At 35.7% G+C, this 19,759-nt stretch overlaps 1 protein-coding gene across 12 annotated transcripts in view; it reads left to right on the top strand.

The window, feature by feature from the left end:
- The window catches only part of LOC129272403 (cilia- and flagella-associated protein 46-like), a 70,672-nt gene that overhangs the window by 34,339 nt on the left and 16,574 nt on the right, over positions 1 to 19,759 (top strand). For all 12 annotated transcript variants that reach the window (XM_064107669.1, XM_064107668.1, XM_064107667.1 and 9 more), the window contains 20 exons: positions 134 to 253; positions 2,088 to 2,323; positions 3,214 to 3,438; positions 4,070 to 4,135; positions 4,793 to 4,941; positions 5,744 to 5,842; positions 6,708 to 6,855; positions 7,941 to 8,039; positions 10,971 to 11,135; positions 11,721 to 11,923; positions 12,376 to 12,555; positions 13,128 to 13,263; positions 13,699 to 13,845; positions 14,426 to 14,496; positions 15,146 to 15,224; positions 15,725 to 15,811; positions 17,169 to 17,339; positions 17,734 to 17,823; positions 18,250 to 18,522; positions 19,286 to 19,383. In XM_064107669.1, coding sequence (XP_063963739.1) covers positions 134 to 253; positions 2,088 to 2,323; positions 3,214 to 3,438; positions 4,070 to 4,135; positions 4,793 to 4,941; positions 5,744 to 5,842; positions 6,708 to 6,855; positions 7,941 to 8,039; positions 10,971 to 11,135; positions 11,721 to 11,923; positions 12,376 to 12,555; positions 13,128 to 13,263; positions 13,699 to 13,845; positions 14,426 to 14,496; positions 15,146 to 15,224; positions 15,725 to 15,811; positions 17,169 to 17,339; positions 17,734 to 17,823; positions 18,250 to 18,522; positions 19,286 to 19,383 — 2,842 coding nt within the window. The remainder of the gene's footprint in view (positions 1 to 133; positions 254 to 2,087; positions 2,324 to 3,213; positions 3,439 to 4,069; positions 4,136 to 4,792; positions 4,942 to 5,743; positions 5,843 to 6,707; positions 6,856 to 7,940; positions 8,040 to 10,970; positions 11,136 to 11,720; positions 11,924 to 12,375; positions 12,556 to 13,127; positions 13,264 to 13,698; positions 13,846 to 14,425; positions 14,497 to 15,145; positions 15,225 to 15,724; positions 15,812 to 17,168; positions 17,340 to 17,733; positions 17,824 to 18,249; positions 18,523 to 19,285; positions 19,384 to 19,759) is intronic.

Here is a 19,759-nt window from a genome sequence, read left to right as displayed (position 1 = left end):
CTGATCAAAATATATCAAATGGAATATACAATAATGAATCAATAATTGGTGCAATAGATTTTTAGAAGTAAAATGAATTAAATATGACATTTTTTCTCCCCCCCCAAAAAAAAAAAAAAAAACTTGATGGTAGGATCTGAAAGAGGTAAGAAGAAGAAGTCTAAGAGGTCATCTAAGGTCAATACTCCTGTCATAGCAGAGATTCAGCAACCTTCTCCTGCTCCTACTGATAATAAGACGGTGGATACTATGGGTGAGTTGATCTTAACACCATTCTGAGCAATGGTATTCAGATAAAAGTAACTTAATACAGCAAAAGCACATTCAATATGATAATACAGTTTTTATCAGTAATCAAGAAAGCAATTTCCTGGTGGTTTTGGGCTTTTTGATTAATCCCAATATGTATTTCATTTATTTTTTAATTTTTTTATAATATTATTAATATTATTTTCATTTATTTATTATCATCATCATTATTATTACTATTATTATTGTTATTATTATTATTATCATCATGTGTATAATGTTATTTCATGGTGGTAAATTATCGGTTTCAAATAATTTGTAAGTGAATTGTTCCTGCATTTACAATTGTTTAACTTCATATTTTTTTATGAAGTTTCATGTATTCAAATTCTATGAACTTTGCTGTGATCATCGTTCATGTATTTTTTGTTATGATTGGTGCTATTATTAATATAAGGTCTCATTCAAAAAACATTTTCTTGTTCTTCATGCCAGTGCACATAGCATTAGAAAAAATATGACAAAAGATTTCTCTTCAATAGGATCTATGCATATGATTAGATAATGATTAGAGATACATTCATTTATTTTTCATTAGAAAGTCAAGTAAAACAAATTGAATAATTATGTGATGCAAAACACAAAATGATTTTTTTAAATTAAAGGATTGAAATATAAACATGTATTTATTACCAATTAAATATAAGACAATCGTTTAAACTATCAAAACACCCGAAAGTATACAGAAACTTCAGAAAGCTGCTGCTCGTATAATATCATTGAGTACCAAATCAAGCCACATCACCCCTGTACTTAAAGATCTGCACTGGTTGCAAATTAGTGATCGTGTAATATTCAAAATTCTTTTGCTTGTTTATCACTGTGTTCACGGCACCGCTCCACAGTACAATATCACTATCATTAATAGATATACCCCTTCTCGATCTTTACGGTCCCAAAATTCAGGATTTCTGTTTGTTCCCAAATGTACATCAAAATGGGGGGATAGGGCTTTCATACATGCGGGTCCTTCACTCTGGAACTCTCTTCCTCTTGTTATCCGTGACACCAAGTCTATAGAATTATTAAAAAAAAAACTGAAAACATACTTGTACAATGCTGCATACACATGATTAACCAATATTATTTTTCACCTCTATATATGCTATTTTTTTCTCACTCTTTTCACTTTTTCACCTGTGCGCCTTGAGCATTATATTTTTAATGGATTTGGCGCCTTATAAATTGCATCTATTATTATTATTATTAAACAGAACTACATGTACCCTACATGATCTTTAAACTGGTTTTGACTGGTTTGAAAAATAAATAGGTCATCCACCTTCACAGGTGTGCTTGATTGACATTTTGTATATTACAGGAAATTCTTTGGGTGTAACTTACTAAGAGAGTCATGAAATTAACAACCTGAATCTCAAACTACAAGATATCTACAAGATGTTTACCACATAACTCTTGAGAAATGAACTATGAAGAATTTGAGTGGAAAAATTTGTAAACAAGGAGGAATGTGTAATTCACAATCAATGAGCTAAAAGGAGCATGGTATTAGTAAATATGATTTAGATCATTACGAGGAAGGATTGGATATCAATTGAAATTTTATAAACTTTCTGATTCATGAGTCAACCAGGCACAGGCTCAGTGAATATTTTGAAAGTGAAATAAAGCCTCATAACTGTCACTATAAATTTGACTTATTGTTTTATCACTGTTTTCCAATTATTATAAAAGAACATTCTTATGTATTTGTTATCAAGATTTTTATTAGGTGTACCTTTTTTACTAGTATATCATTTTGTTTTGTATACATGTAGAGAGTGGTGATGCTGATGGAAATGAATCGTCTCGTTACATACCAGTCCAAAAGACCTCCGTCATCGGTCTCTCTGCATCCAATCTTGACCTTAGCGTGGAGGAGATCACCAGTGCTAAGATTCTAGAGCATCTTATCCGCATCCACACCATGCTAGCTGTGGTTGCTGGGCGGGGCACTGATGCCCATAGCAACTACTGTATCCTGGCTTGGGGCTTTCTTTCCAGACTTATGCAGGTTGGTTGTATTACAGTCATGATGAAATTAGAAATTTCTTGTTTTTTGTGTTTTTTGTATTTAACTGATTTATATATTTAAGACTTATTATTATAATATGATCAAACGTAAAGCCATGAATCCTATTGTATATAGAAGCTGTATTTGCATTATTTTTTTTACATGTAATTTAAACTATTTCTGTCCACCAAATTTTTTCTTAAATACAGAGATCAAAGATACTTTTTTTCTTTTGACCATTTTCTACTTTTTAAAAATTAATGTTTCTTAATAAAATCTGAATTAAACAAAGAGCAAAAGAGCAAAATTCATGAACGAAGTGAACCTGAAATTGAACAAAGGAAAACAAAACCTAAAAGGTACAAACAAAGCAAAAAATCAAATAGGCCTTGTGCAAGTCAAATACATTTAAAAAATACAGATTTTTTTTGTTTTTATTTTCAGCTTAATTTCAGCTTATTTTGGCTTCCCTCTGTACAAAATATATGGGAGCTTTTTCTATTTCAGACTTTTTCAGCACTCTTCAACCTTTTTCAGATCTTTTTATTTGTGACCACTCACACCCCTGAGAATACAAGTGTACACCTAAGCTCTGTTTGATGGCATGTAGAACAAAAAAGGCTGACAAGGGCAAGTCAAAAAGCTTTAATATGTCTCTATTCAGCACTACTGAGGTGTATTTTATTTCAGCTTCCTCCCTTGTGTTTTCAATGAATTTATTTTGGGCTATTTTTTTAAACAAATACAGGATTTTTTCTTTGCTTTTTGTATAACTATAACTAAGTGTTATTATTGAAGTAAAGTTTTTATTTCAGAGCTACAGAAAAAAGGTTGAAATAAGAAGAACCCTTGTGATGTATCACTAATTCGTATATTTTGTTTGCTATTAGGTATCCATCACATCTGCTGGGCAGGTTGCCAAGGAGCTAGCCAAGGCTGCAGCAGCCAATGAACAAGCAGCTACTAAGGGATCCGCCAAGGGGAAGAAAGGTGGAGACAAGGGTAAAGGAGCCAAGGAGCAGGAGCCAGTGAAGGAGAAACCCAAGAGGAAAGGACCCATTGATGCAGTACCAACTAGCCCTGAAGAATGGGCTGGCTATGATGTTCCTGATGAGGTAGGCTCTCAGGAATTATCTATGTTATTGTTTACTTGCATAGTGATAGAAAGTACTTAGTACTTAGATAATTTGTATGAATGGACAGTAATTCTGACACCTCACCCTACCCATCTGTTAGAAAACTGTAAGATTTGTAAGGGCTTTTAATGATGTTCAGATGAGGCATGATGTCATGCATCTGCTTTGAAGAAAAACTGTATATTTTATTAGGAGGGATGGTGGAGGAGGGGAGATACTCAGATCTGTTTTGAACATTGATGTCTGTTTAAGTATCCTATATACATTCCCATCTTCAAGAGCCATATATTTAGAAGAAATATCCTATCACTCTTCCATTGAAATTATGAATCATCGATGTGCCCTTTAGCAACATGGGTGAGAATATCATACTGAAAACATGTAGGTCATGATAAAAAAATTTGACCATACCCACTTTCACTTGATAACTGAAGATACCCTTATGATTTGCCTGATATTTTCATGATTTTCAGTCAAAATTCAAATAATTCCTTTTCCAAGATTCCACATTTTCTAGACAGTGTACAACTATAGTTTGCCTTTATTAAGAACATTGATATAACTTGGTTTATTTTTTTTATCATTCTTCTCTTTACATGTAATGATATAGATCAGAGAAGCCTTTAAGCATGATCCTTCAGGAGAGAGCATTAACAAGGCTTCTATCCTCAAACCTGTAAGTTAGATTGGCTTTCGCTGTCATTTTATTTCATTATTCAGTTTTTAAACAAATTGAATGACATTGTGAAGACATTAATTGGAATTTTTTAATGAACAACCACCATTGAAATGAGTTCACTTTATGGAACGATAAAGGCTTACTGGGAAATGTTCAATGATATTAAGATATTTCATGCTTGCACCCATTTAATAAGAGTGAATAAATCAAAATGAAAACAAAACCTTTCCTAAAAATGTAATTCAAATATAACAATAGATAATAATATAATGAGCAATGCACATTGATGGATTTCAAATATCAATGCATAGGTTAAGACAAGTTCATTAGAAGGGATTTGATTGAGGTCAAATGTTATGAATTGAAATTTCTTGATTGTGCTGACCTGGTTAAAAAAACATCAGTGGAGAAGCAAAAAGAGGAGTTAGGGGGGGGGGAGACAAAATAAGAATCATGGAAGTTAATATAGAATGTAAAGTGTTGCTTTTCTACAATAGAAACAAACATTAAAGAGTCACTGATAAAGATGAACAGCGAAATAATGAGGATATGGAGAAAGGCAAACATACATAGTACTCTTGGTTTGACAGAATTCTATACTGACTTGATCTTGCCTTGTATTCTTGCATTGTTCTATCTATCTGTCTCTCTCAGACATTGACCATGTACTATCTGGAGACGTTAGTGAGGGAGCTGAGAGCAGCTAACTTCAGCCATCTTGTTTTTCCTGCTCTCAACATGGCTGAGGTCATAGCAAGAGACATCGTCATCTCAGAGACATCGGCAAAGACGTATCGTCTTATGTAAGAAATCATCACTTCATTCAATTCATTGACACAAATACTGTCAATTTTTGTAATTTTGATGTTTTTGCACACAACACTGTTGAAGCCATAGAGCTCTAGATGACTCTGGCTAAGGCTTATGGGACATGTGTACTTTCCTGAGTTAAAATCATGTTCAATTGGTTTACACAATTGCACATTTTTTTCAGTACATGTATATTGAGAATTGATTATGTATTCGGGAAACAAGGTTTTTGTTTTCCATGCTTTGCTTTCATTTTACGCAGTCAGTGTTCCACTGTGCACAAGCCTCTAAATGAATGAAGTTAGCTTTTGTGACCAACTAGTATTACACTGAGTGATGAATGGACCAAACGGCATATGCAACACATTGATAGAGATCAAATGTGTTGAGCTACATTGCTGTTAGATGATTTGGGAATTAGACCAAGTGGTGGTTTTTAGACGAATTGGCCATTAACCCCATTATATTTTATTTACAGCGGTGCTGGGGTTTGCTGGGATATAAATCTAACTACAGCAGCACGAGTATCATGAGGCTGTAGTAGGACCAACTAACCTGAACACATGACCCCCCCCCCCCATAAAAAAAATTAGACCAAGTTGTTATTTTAGACCAAGTGGCTTTTAACCTCTGTATAGTATGTTTACAGTGCTGTTGAAGTATGCTGGGAGATGAATCCATCTACAGCAGCTAAATATCACAAAGCTGTAGTAGGACCAACTAACCTAAGCACATGACCCCCAAGTGGTGGTTTTAGACCAAGTGGCTGTTAAACCCTTTATATTTTATTTATAGTGCTGCAGAGGTTTGCTGGGAGATGAATCTATCTACAGCAGCCAAATATCATGAAGCTGTAGTAGGACCAACTAACCTGAGCACAGAGGAACAAGCTAAGTAAGTTACACTAATCTTTCACATTTCTATGCTATTTTGTATGTTAAGGGGTTGTCTAATCTTGACAATATGACTAGTGTATGCTGAAGTAAATGCTATGTTATTGTTTAATCCTATATCTTGATATCAAGAAATAAAAAGTTTTGGTATCAAGTATTCATTTCATGATAGCCAGAATAATTTGTGTTATCAAATTGCAGTTTTTTTATATCAAGGAAATAAAGATTAAATAATAAAATGGCTTGCCATATATGAGTTATAATGTCATGAAAAGAAGAGATGCTGCGATAGCCTGTTGCATTTAGGCTTACACAGTGGAGCTTGATAATGTGAATAAGGATACCTGTAGTTTTTAGGCTGCAAGTTTTCTAATTTACAAATTCTAACGTCTTGATAAAAAATGACTTTATTTTTTCCCTGTTATTAAGTTTCAAATAGGAAAATATTCTTGATTTGCATTGATTTGTATTTATGGAAAAATTAAATACTTATGGAATTCCCTCCCATGAGAGATCTGGGATAGCAAGTGTGTCGAAACATTTAAGATTAAGCTAAAAACTTGCCTCTCTAACTCATGTCATCAATGATGATTTTTTTTTATTTGTTATTTTGTTTTGCTCCCCCTTCACTTGTGCGCCTTTAGCATCTCTTACGAGATGGATATGGTGCCTAATAAGTTGCATTTATTATTATTATTATACTTACTTACGTATTTTATAGTTTTAAACTTTATTTTTTGCTTTTTACACCACCAAGGTTTTACAGCTCTGTGGAGTATGTAAAGTGAAACCTGAAATATATTATTTCCTTTTTGCTGAGAAATATGTATCATCTGTACATTAAAAACTGACTTATTTTTATCTAGATCTCGTGATGAGATTGCCAAACTACAAGAAAAGCAAGCCCAGGTTCAGAGAGAAGCTAAGAGAGTTGAAGAACTGAAGAGAACTATGTCTGGTGATAAGACCAAGGCACCACAACTATCTCGCAGTATCATTGCCCCAGACCAAAAAGTAAGCATTTTGATTTGTTTATCCACTGCATTTTTATTAAAATAATTCCTCTTCCATGAAATAATCCACAACATTCATCATCTAGTTAATACAAGAAATGTCAAGTAAGAGTAATATGAATGGCAAGTGATGATTCAAGCAAAATTTGAATATATAAATAAAAAGAATACTGATGTTCAAAGAATTGAGAATGATGTTTATAGTTTAACATCAGTGTTATAGCTACAGTGGACTGCAGTGGTGGGCCCAACCGGCTCAGAGGATTTCTGTCCACCACTCATCATGAAAAACACTGCTTCTGTCCACCACTAATTTCAAATGAAATTGTTCCAAAACTAGCTACTTGCAAAGAGGAATTGCACTAACGTTCATTTCCATCTTTAATCTTGTTTTATTTGCATTATTTACATTAAGCATTCTATATTTGATAACTATCATTTTATTTTCAAAGATTTGCTAATGCCTGATTTTAATACATTGATGTTCCTTTACTTTTAGCTTTAAGACCACTAACTCGGCCTGAACAAATGTTGTAATGCCGTGAAATAGTGACCACCACTAAAATGGGTCTAGCTAGAACACTGTTGAACATTAAAAAAATCAATGTTCAAGATTTTGTTTAAAATTCCCAATTATGGATACTATTAAAATGAGCTAAACTTTTTCCTTAAAAGATTCCTGATGTTTGCTGCAATAAGTTGGTAGATGATTTTCTCACATAAAAATTGCACTCTTTGTTCACAGCAGTTCTGTTTGGAATTAAAGTTGGAGATGCTGTATTGATTTCAATCTGATGAAAGTACCAATTTTAAGAGCTCATTTATAAGACTTATAGAACTTGATTTTCACTCTCTTGGTGCTATAAAAAACAACTTCCTTGTATCTCCTTTTAAATGAGTATTTGTTCAAGACCATTGGGACAGAGACAATGAAGAAATAAAGAGGATATAATAGTAAGAGTCCCATAAATAAGTATTTAAGTTTAGAACCCATCCATAAATCTGTATTATTGCTCAGTATGCTTATAAGTTTATCTGATAGTTTTAGAAAATTTTGTTTCAATGTCTTTTTTTTTTTCATTTTAGACTGATATTGTTGAGGCAGTGAAAGGGTTCAAGAAGGCATTGAGTGCTCAGTCATACAGACAGGCATGGACACAACAAGCAGAGATTCTTATCAAACAGGTAACAAAATGCATTCTCTTCTGACTGTTTCTTGGCTGCATTGTCTGTCTATATAAACATGAACATCACCATATCAATAGTATGGAACTTCCCCTCCCCCATTGTTCCCTTTCTACATTGCTGTAGGTCTACCTTTCTTTCTCACTTTCTTTCATTATTTCCCCTTTCCCTTTCCTTGTTTCCCTATTTTCCCATCCTTCATCTGTCTCCCTTTCTCGCTTCTACTCTTTTATGTTTCATGTTATCTACGTTTATGTCTCGCCTGCATAGCAGAGCGAGACTATAGGCGCCGCTTTTCCGACGGCGGCGGCGGCGTCAACATCAAATCTTAACCTAAGGTTAAGTTTTTGAAATGACATCATAACTTAAAAAGTATATGAACCTAGTTCATGAAACGTGGACATAAGCTTAATCAAGTATTACTGAACATCCTGCCTGAGTTTCAGGTCACATGACTAAGGTCAAAGGTCATTTAGGGTCAATGAACTTAGACCATGTTGGGAGAATTATTTTCAAGATCTTAACCGAAGGTTAAGTTTTTGAAATGACATCATAACTTAGAAAGTATATGGACCTAGTTCATGAAACTTGGGCATAAGATTAATCAAGTATTAGTGAACATCCTGCTCGAGTTTCAGGTCACATGACCAAGGTCAATGGTCATTTAGGGTCAATGAACTTTGGCCAAGTTGAGGGTATTTGTTGAATTACCTTCATAACTTTGAAAATTTATGGATCTAGTTCATGAAACTTGGACATTAGGTTAATCAAGTACCACTGAATATCCTGTGCGAGTTTCAGGTCACATGACCATGGTCAATGGTCATTTAAGGTCAATGAACTTTGGCCGTGTTGGGGGTATTTGTTGAATTACCATTCTAACTCTGAAGTTTATGGATCTATTTCATAAAACTTGGGATATAAGAGTAATCAAGTATCACTGAACATCCCCTGTGAGTTTCAGGTCACAAAACCAAGGTCAAACGTCAGTTAAGGTCAATAAACTTAGGCCAAGTTGGGGTAATTGTTGAATTGCCATCATAACTTTGAAAGTTTATGGATAGAGTGAATGAAATGTGGACATGGGTGTAGTTGACAAGTTTTAAGTCTCCGTTCAAATGTCGTCTATGGTCAATGAACGTGGTATTATGTCATTATATGAATGGTGTTTTTGTGAATGATTATCTTACAGTAGTTTTCAAAGTTAGCACTGCTGCTATATTAAATCGCGTAATGCAGGCTAGACTGCCAGAGGCGTTCCACTTGTTCTTGGTTTACCTCACCTTGGAATTCTTTTTGTCTCTTAATATCTTTTTGTCTTTCTACCTTATTTGTTACTTTGTCTTTGCCCTCCATACCCTAATTCTGTTATGATTTAAATTCTTGATTTGATTTGATTATGCTTGGAGGCTCTTGATAGCTGATTTAAGTTCTAATTGTATGGATCAAAGCACTTCAGCGGAAGATTATCATCTTTACTTTATTACAGCACAGATTCTTAAGCAAATATCCTAAACCAGTGATTGAAAAAAGATCATCATTTTACTTTGTAATGCTATGAACACACCTATGAAACTGACTCAAAACCAACCGATAATATGCCATTTGACATAATGTAATAGCTTTGATAGGTCTAGATTTGGTTTGGCTTCATCTGTGTGACTGTAGCATACTTGCCAACCATCCCGATTTTGGTTGAATCATCCCGATTTTTTATTGCCAATTCCGCATTACGAATATCAACCCCATAATTCAGATTTTCATTAATTTTTACATTGATAATATAAAAAAAACGGCTGGAGCGAAGGTTAGACAAAACTGAAGCTTGCGGGCACCTGGATATCGCGATATCCCAAATACATGTAGCATTATTTTTCCACCAACTGACCACACTCTTGTACGTAGTTTTTCACTTTGCCTATCTCACATGGCGCGCACATTTCAGAAGCGCGTGCAAACACAGCTAGAGCGACAACACGTGCAAATACAATGCATGCTGCGATGTCTCCGGACGTCGCGATACCGCGCTGCATGCATGAAACAAGTGCATAATACGTGTGCAAACGTAAGATCCAGCTCAACGATCGTCGGTCTAATGCTAATGGCCAAAGGATATAGTTTTTCCGTGGAATTTTAAAGCCAAATATTACAAATTTAGTGTGTGGAAAGTAGATACCGTCGCCAATGCATCGTTTGGATTGTGAATGTGACTGTGACTGTGATTCCGATCGTTAAACAGACAGTGCAGTGGGCAGTACAACACAGTGACAGTGTAAACCCCGGGAGCTCCGGCACGCTTTGCGGCCGCGGCCCGCTTTTTATGACAGTGAGTGAGTACCGTACCGGTGCATTTGCAATTGCATAGATTCTAAGTTCATGTGTAAGTTACATGTGCATTTAGACTGTTACTAGTAGTCTGTTTTCGTGAACCCAAAATTTATCAGAAATACAAGAAGGAGTATTCTGAGAAATATCCAGTTATTTCACTTCTATCAATCTCATCCAAATTTTCATTCAGGATATATCCAGTTAGTACAATATTGTAATGGAAATAGATCTACATGTTTTTGAAGTCTAAAAATTCGGTACAAATTCATGAAAGGAATCCTGTTGATTTTCCTGTTTCATGCTTCATTACACTGGGACAAAATTAAGATTTTTTTCTTTGTGGACAGGTAAAAGGCACTTCAAAAGTGAAGGAAAATCCCCATTTCACGTTCTAAAATTCCAAAAATTTCTAACCGTGGGCGTGGCAGGGGGGTACCCCCCACACCCTTCCCCCACAAAATGTCACACGCTCGTTACTCTGAAAAATGGATTCTTCTCTTCTTTTTTTCTAAAGTTGGCAAGTATGCTGTAGCGTAACCTCTTTCATGATCATACAGCATTGTAACAATCAAGTAATTGTATTTATCTTGACTCTCTGTGCAGGGTTACTACCAATCGGCTAGAGAGCTCCTGAATGAAGCATACCTGGCAGCACAGGCCTTTGAAGACACCTGGACACAGGCCTACATCCTCCTGCATCTAGCCAGTCTGGCCATAGCAGACGAAGCAAACTATGGACAGGCAATCAACCTTCTTAAAGAAGCTCAGGTAGGGCTAAAGGTCACATCAGACTGAATCTGGTCTGGGCCATGCCCCAAACCAATTGAAATCACTCACACATTGACACCTTGGGGAGTCCATTTTGGGATTAAAGATATTTTGTATTCATTGTGACTAAATCATTGCGACATATGTACACATTGGGCCAAAATTCACAGAGGGCCTTCCTGCCATGAGAAAGCATATTTTCCATACTGCCTGTACTGAAATATGCATGAATAAGCTCTTATTACTCATATTCCTGCTATTTGGAAAAAACACAATGGATCAATATCAGTGCATATATAAGTTTAACAGAGCCATGAGGAAGTGTGACCCATGTCTTGGAATAAAACTCTTTTGTATGTTTTAGCCAAGGGATGCGCTGCTCCTTGCTGCATTTACAAATTGTGATGAAACACAGTTCCTTCAAACATTAGTTATATCTCAAGAACCAAACACCTCGACAATGCAAGTTTGGTATCATCTGAAATTTTGCCGACCGACTGTTTTTTCCATTAACAGTAAGCACTGGCTGACGATTGGACAAGATTTAAACTAACATTTATTTTTGAATTTTTTTGTTTGTACTAGACCCTTGAGAGTGATGAGATGTTTTGGTTGAAGACCACCCTACTGATGGTTGATGCTTATCTTGGAGACGTAGAGGATAGGGAGAGAAGCAACAAGGCAAGATCTCTCATTCTGAAATCATTAGCAACCTTCACTGCTCTGGCTGAGAAGAGACCAAACAAAGCTGGAATGATCACCTACATCAAGGCTACCCTAGATGCAAAGTAAGGACGGTAGATTGAATATTGAATGGAGATCTGTACTCTTCATATCATCTTGCTTAGTCTTTCTTATGCTGTTTGAAAATTATAGTTCAATCGATCCAACGACTTCATAATAGTAAATTTAAGAATGACTGGAAGGAGAGGCTGAATTATGAACAATGAAAGGAAAGATGGGGAGATTGCAGATAGAACTTGAAACAAGATATCAAAATATTGTCATATATTTACCAAGTATATTTGCAAGAATTTTAAGATTGAAGCTCAGTGTGGTGCTTTATGAAGCATCTTATCAGTGAATTTTCACTGACAATTTACTTGCAGCCAATGGATTAAAAATTTTCATAATAGATATCAATGGAAACCACTCTCAAATAAATGATTCCCCTATGTGAAAATACATCATCCTGTCAAACCTTCGCAAATTTGTATTACATTTCAAATATTTCTTTCAGATTTGGTGAGGTCCAGGTCAACCAAGTTCTCCAGGAGTGCCGTGATACCATGCAGCCCAAGGCTCATAGGGAGCTGCAGACGGCTTGCCAGAGGTTTGAACATAGCGCCAAGGAGATGTTAGGTGTGGGATACAAGAGAGAAGCCATGCAGATCATGCAACAACAGGCTAATGTCCTCAGGTACGGGCGGTCATTGGTGTAGTCACTCTCGCATAATAACTATTATTATTAAGACCGATTATTTTAATAAGTATTATAATTCCATTCCAAGTATTGGGCTGTAATTCACATTTGCTGCTCTCAGCCTAGAGTATTGAATGCAAGTGTACAGTAAGAGCATAGATATTATGAACTATTCATACTTGGTGGTTGGTTTTTACTTCCTGCTTTCAAATTGGTACTTTAACCATCAGTTAATTAATGTAATTTTATAAAAGAAGGAAAGAAGAAGATAGAGGTTTAGAGGAAAATATATGTATTCTCAATGTCCCAGTGTTTTTGTGACAGCTTGGAAAAAAGGAGGAGTGTTTTTCACCCTTGAAAATGTTTTACATAAAGTATTGCAGAAAAAATGATAATAAATTGAAATGAAATAAATAAGCTTGACATAAAAGAAATCCAGGAATATCACTGTGTTAGAATGTTCCCTAATAATTGTCACTATTTTCTTATCATTTTCATAATCAAGAGCAATTTTGTGTTGTGTACTGATGAAATTATTCCATCACTAAATTTCTTGTTTTATCCATCAGGTTATTCGCCTGTGACAGCCAGGACAAAGAGTTACAGCACAAGTTTCTCTTGGAGGCTTACAACGTTATGAAGACAGTGGTGTCCATTGCTGATGATCTTATGATACAGATACAAACACTGTCTTCTGTCACTGAAGTAAGTAATGGAGGACTATTTGTTATCAGAATCCAAAAGAGGGGCTGTGGATCATTGAACTTGCTGTATATTTCCATTTTACATGTTTGATTGGGGTATATGCATAGATCTACTGGAGTTTGCTTTCAAGTGTCTCAAGTCTTTGATACTAAGTTCATATGTAGTAGTGGATGTAGGCCTAGCTGTTTCCTTCTTGGATAGGTTCAATTTATTGTCTGTCCTGTTGAAAAGAAGTTATGCAGGTCTTTTATTTAATCAGTATCTTATGAATTCTTTTTATTATTGCCTCTTGATGTTCTCTCTCCTCTATTATTGGTTTATATCTGTGTCTGCCTGGGTCCCGCACTTCACCATCATGGTTTTGTAATATAGTTGGAGTTTGGCAAGCTTCCTTCTTTTCTGACATGGGTTTTCATGCTGTTTTATTCTCTACAGATGAGGAACGTGAGCCTACCTGTGCAAAGAGAAGCGTGTGCTGCCAAACTGACTCTGAGTGAACTTCTCATTGATGTCTTTGCCATCTTTGCCGAAGAAGACCGAAAGCACAGGATTGCAGAGTCGAGGAAAGGCTCTCTTGAGAAGGTATGTATTAGGTGTTGAGGGAGGGGGGGGGGAGTGCAGTCAAACTGACTCTGAGTGAGCTTCTCATTGATGTCTTTGCCATCTTTGCTGAAGAAGACTGGAAGCACAGGATTGCAGAGTCTAGGAAAGGTTCTCTTGAGAAGGTATGTATTAGGTGTTGAGGGAGGGGGAGGGGGGGGGGGGAGAGTGCAGCCAAACTGACTCTGAGTGAGCTTCTCAGTGATGTCTTTGCTGAAGAGGACCGGAAGCACAGGATTGCAGAGTCTAGGAAAGGCTCTCTTGAGAAGGTATGTATTAGGTGTTGAGGGAGGGGGGAGTGCAGTCAAACTGACTCTGAGTGAGTTTCTTATTGATGTCTTTGCCATCTTTGCCAAAGAAGACCGGAAGCACAGGATTGCAGAGTCAAGGAAGGCTCTGTTGAGAAGGTTTGTTTGATGTCTGTAATGGGAGATTCTGTAAAGTGCTTTGAATGTATGTAAGGTATGTAGAATGCAAAACAGTATTTCAAGTTTTCAATTTAATAACAAAATCACCTGACCATTGTAAAAGCAATTTCTCTATGCCTTTCTCCCTTTCACAGTTGGTTGAAGAGTTTATTGCAGCCACACCAGTAATGAGTGATGTGACCAGAGACTGGAAAGAGCTCACAAGGTATTTGTCTCCCTTTATCAATATTGGAAATGAATGAAACCACGCATATTGTTATCTATCTTATAATTAAAATGAAAATCCTGTTTTATTGGCTGAAGGTATGTTGATGATAAATTTGAGAAGTTTAATGGAAAAATTCTTATTAAGATAAGGAATGTTAATAAAAATAGGATTTGATGTTTGTGTAGTGAACATGGTGCTGAAAGGCTCTATTGTTACCCTGGTAAATGACATACCTCTTCGGTTTCAGAACAATTCTCTATTGTTAATTTCAAAAACATTATTAGTTGGTCAAATTATTCATTGGCAATTAAAGGATTTTAGAGCTCGTTTTCTTTTCATTTTGTTTCGACATCACATGCAAAATACACTGCCTCATCTAGTCATACAATATATATTCCACATCCTCTACGGTGCTGAATGAAATATATTCTTTACAAGTTAGCAAATTTTACTAATCTCATTTTCCTTCTAGATTTGGAAATAAAATGAAAAGTATGTTTTTGTTCCGTGTTACTTCTGTACACTTTGTGGTTATGGTTTTTATGATTGAAGCAAGTAGATTAAACTGAAATTTAACTGAAAGCTATTTAGAATCAAGAATCTTATGATTTTTAAATGAATGTTTATGTTTTGTCTTCCCCAATAGCACTGTATCATCGTCTGCTCTCAATCAGCTTACTGGTGCGCTGACTCTGGGGGGTGCCATACCACATCTCAAAGCAAAGGTAAATAGGACCTGAGCTTTATCTAAAACTCTTCTGAATTTGATTGTTGAAAAGAGAGTTTACCAACATTTGAAATTAATGATTTTGTTTTTCCCTATTGATTTGATTTGTGTGAAAGATTTCTCTCCATCTTCTGAAAGAAATGAATGCACATAGCTTAAAGAAAATGAAACACATGCAGAGAGTAATTTTACACATATATTGTAGTCATACAATTCTTAGACGTTAAAACAAAATAATAAAGTAACTATATCACTGAATAAAGTACTTGTGTGTATTGATTAATTGATACCAAATTTGTTATAAGTTTATTTCAATTGTCAGTTGATGTGATAATTTGGTGGTTTTTTTTTCAAATTAATATGTTTTGTTGATATTGATATTGGTTGAAGTAGTATTTGTGAGAGACACATGTACCCTCTTTGAAATACCATTTCCCTTTTTTCCTGACTAATTGAAATATGATCTTAACCTTCAATTTCTTTATTACATACATGCAGGCTATGTACAACATTGGTCGGTGTCTGAGAATGCTTGGTATTCAGAGAGGACCAAACCCACCAAACCAGTGGGATGTTCAGTTCATGGTAAGACTAATAATATTCAAGGATTATATAAGTGTTCCTTAATCTGTAAACTAAAAATTGTTTAACTTATCCATAGTTAGCTGGTATATTATCATGCATGTTTCTAAACAGGAACATGATGGTTCAGAGCGCTTAGGAAAAGTCAAATTGTTTATTTGTTCATAAATATACAATTATCTTTGCTTTACATAATACATTAAATCTTTGTGTTCAGACTTCAGAGGTACAAATCAGTTAATAAAAGAACATATATTTAATGGTGTTAATTAAATCTGTAAGGACATTTTATCCATGACTCCTGACTAGGCATGAATTAGTCCTATGACAATTGAACTGCTATTTTTGTCTCACCTGCATAGCAGAGTGAGACTATAGGCGCCGCTTTTCCGACGGCGACGGCGGCGGCGTCAACACCAAATCTTAACCTGAGGTTAAGTTTTTGAAATGACAGCATAACTTAGAAAGTATATGGACCTAGTTCATGAAACTTGGCCATAAGGTTAATCAAGTATTACTGAACATCCTGCCTGAGTTTCATGTCACATGACCAAGGTCAAAGGTCATTTAGGGTCAATGAACTTAGACCATGTTGGGGGAATCAACATCAAAATCTTAACCTAAGGTTAAGTTTTTGAAATGTCATCATAACTTAAAAAATATATGGACCTAATTCATGAAACTTATACATAAGGTTAATCAAGTATCACTGAACATCCTGCATGAGTTTCACGTCACATGACGAAGGTCAAAGGTCATTTAGGGTCAATGAACTTTGGCCGAATTGGGGGTATCTGTTGAATTACCATCATAACTTTGAAAGTTTATGGATCTGATTCATGAAACTTGGACATAATAGTAATCAAGTATTACTGAACATCCTGTGCAAGTTTCAGGTCACATGATCAAGGTCAAAGGTCATTTAGGGTCAATGAACTTTGGCCAAATTGGGGTATTTGTTGAATTACAGCCATAAATTTGAAAGTGTGTTGGTCTAGTTCATAAAACTTGGACATAATAGTAATCAAGTATCACTGAACATCCTGTGCGAGTTTCAGGTCACATGATCAAGGTCAAAGGTCATGTAAGGTCAAAGAACTTTGGCCACGTTGGGGGTATTTGTTGAATTGCCATCATATCTCTATAAGTGTATTGGTCTAGTTCACAAAACGTGGAAATAAGAGTAACCAAGTATCACTGAACATCTTGTGCGAGTTATAGTAGTTTTCAAAATCAGCACTGCTGCTATATTGAATCGCGTGATGCAGGTGAGACGGCCAGAGGCATTCCACTTGTTATTAGAAGTAATACATATACAATTGTTAATTTTATTTTAATGAATGATCCTTCCATTCTGCAGAACCTTGTCCCTGTAGCAGCAGCAGCAAGCAAGGCCCCAGCCCAACCTACCCAAGGGGATGGAGATGGGGAGGAGGAAGCTGAAGCTGTGGTAGAAGAACAAGAAGAAGAATTGTCTCCAGCTGAGATCAGACAGGCTGAGAAGATCACTAAGATGGTTAATCAGTATAAGGTATTTAATCTCTTTGTGCCGAGTATGGAAATTGTATGTTTGATATGAAAAAGAGAATAGTCAGAAAATTCTTAAAACATACTACATACTCCGTACTACTGTGATATTTGGGCTAAAAACTTTCCTTTTCACAGTCGGCTTTATTGGGGGTACTGGGGAGCATTTCATGAAGAGTTTCATCCATAATTTTCGCTTACTATTTTGATCTTAGCCAATCAGATGTGAGAATTTCAGCAACTTGTAACAGTAGTCAGTAAAAATAATTAACTCTTTGACTAAATATTTGTTTTATGAAATGCTCCCCTGATAGTCACAGATCCTCTATGAAGCACTACAAGGCTCTGTCTAAGATTGTGAACTGATCATATTGTTTGTCTTTTTCATTGATAATTAGGGTGAACAGACTGCCTCAGAACTGTACCTCAGCCAAGCCACAGAGGTCCTTGCACAATGTGTTCAGCTCTCTCTTCAAAACAACTTGAAGGTTAGTTGCTATTTCTATCAAAGTTATCATCTCTACCTCAGTGGTTCCCTACCTAGGGTTTATCGCTTGCAAAGAAATAGTGTCTACTTATAAATGCATTATTAGAGATCATTGGCTATTTAAAATTTACATTCCTTAAGCGTTTGCAATTGTCATTTCCATTAAAAGACGAATGAATACGTAATTTAAGTTGAAGGGTTATTGGTGCTCCTGTAAACTCAGTTAGTTTATACAAAGTAGTTGGTTCAATACTGTGAATTCCTCACACAGTGAATAGCTAAAATACTGTTCATGGAATGGGGGGGGGGGTGCATACATTGAGGTTATGCTAGTCCAAAAGCTGATTACAAAGACATAATCTTGAAATGCTTAAGTCTTTTATCTATTCAAGAAGTAGATTATTAGTATAATTTCTCCCGATGACAGGACATCGTTCGGTCAGCATGCATGGACATCATCGAGGCGTGCGGTCAGTACGACCAAGCCATGGCCTCCCATTACCTTGCCCTGTACCAGTCCTGTCAGGCTTCTGCCTCTCTTGAGGATACTCTCTCCAGGGCTCAGGTAGACCCTACCACCTCTAGACAGGCTAACATCCTGCATCAGAGACAGCAGCTCCTGGGTGAGAACACCACCACTAACCAAGGAATGGGGACTGTCATGAAGACTGCGGTAGATGCTCTTGGTTCAGAGTCAGAGGTGAATATACATTTCTTTTTTTTTATTCATGCCTCCACCCACGGTAGGTGGTGCTGGATGTATTGTTATTTTATAATGATGATGAGGAGGAGGAGGAGGATGACGAACATGACGACAACCAAGACTATGACGATGTCAATGACGATGATGATGGCATTGTCAATAGTAACAATAGGGTAGTTGTATAGGGCACATATCCACCTTGTAAGGTGCTCAAGGCACTCCTATATTTAATTTTTTTCTTAGTAGTTCCCTTTCTTCTGATGGATATTAAATACAGGTCTTTAATTGCAAACCATGAATTAAATTGTCCAATTCATCGTAAGATTAATTTCATGTCCTTTTGTTTCAGGGCACAAAAATGCATAAACAAATCTGCGTGTAGCCTAAGCTTTGCTTCCAGTTTTATACTCTTTTTCTGAATATATTATACTAAGTGTTTCATCTTAAAAAAACCTCATAGAATGGAGGTGTAACTTGTATGAAGAAGTGTTCATCTTTTTTTCTGTACATTATCATTCTTTAATAGAATTCTGAAATAGAATTTCATCAGGTATGAATTTTTTAAATGTATTTACAATTATTTTCAGTTTAGTGCAAGTTTTTCATCATAGAAAATACAGTTGGGTGCTATACCCCCTTTAGTTTGCACAAAAATGATAAAGGAGGTTGGCAGGTACTGAACAAGGTTTCTATTTCACAGTATTTATAATATTGTAAACATGAAACTTGTAATTACACTCTCTTACTACACTTACTACAGGCTTGGAAACGTTTATTGATTGCGAACAATCATTTGGAGCTGATGAAGGAACTGCCTCCAAACTTCAACATAGTCATTCTACAGCACACAGATGACAGGTGAATACATACGTCATGCTCTGAAATATTATGTCATGCTGCAGGCATTATTTGCCTTGGTATAATTTTAATAATATTGATAAAATTGATTATAATGATGATAATGATAATAATGATAATAAAGGTGATAATAGTATTTGCCTCGTATGCGTCATTATAATATGCTTCGCCTCTTCCCGGCTATTGAGCGTGGGGGGGGGGGCGATAAACAATCTGCAAAATACAAACATTTATCAAAAAATTATTCATATTTTGATGAAATGAATAAAGACATGTTTTAATTGTAATGAAGTATGTCTCATCAAGGAAACTAAAATGTTTGCCTTAAAATCCATTTATGAAATGATAATTGCATTTTTTCCTAGAATGTGCTCTG

Source organism: Lytechinus pictus, chromosome 12, assembly GCF_037042905.1.
Source record: "Lytechinus pictus isolate F3 Inbred chromosome 12, Lp3.0, whole genome shotgun sequence".
Classification (NCBI taxonomy): Eukaryota; Metazoa; Echinodermata; class Echinoidea; order Temnopleuroida; family Toxopneustidae; genus Lytechinus; species Lytechinus pictus.
Note: the sequence above shows the minus strand (reverse complement) of the source record. Positions and strands in the feature narration are given on the sequence as shown.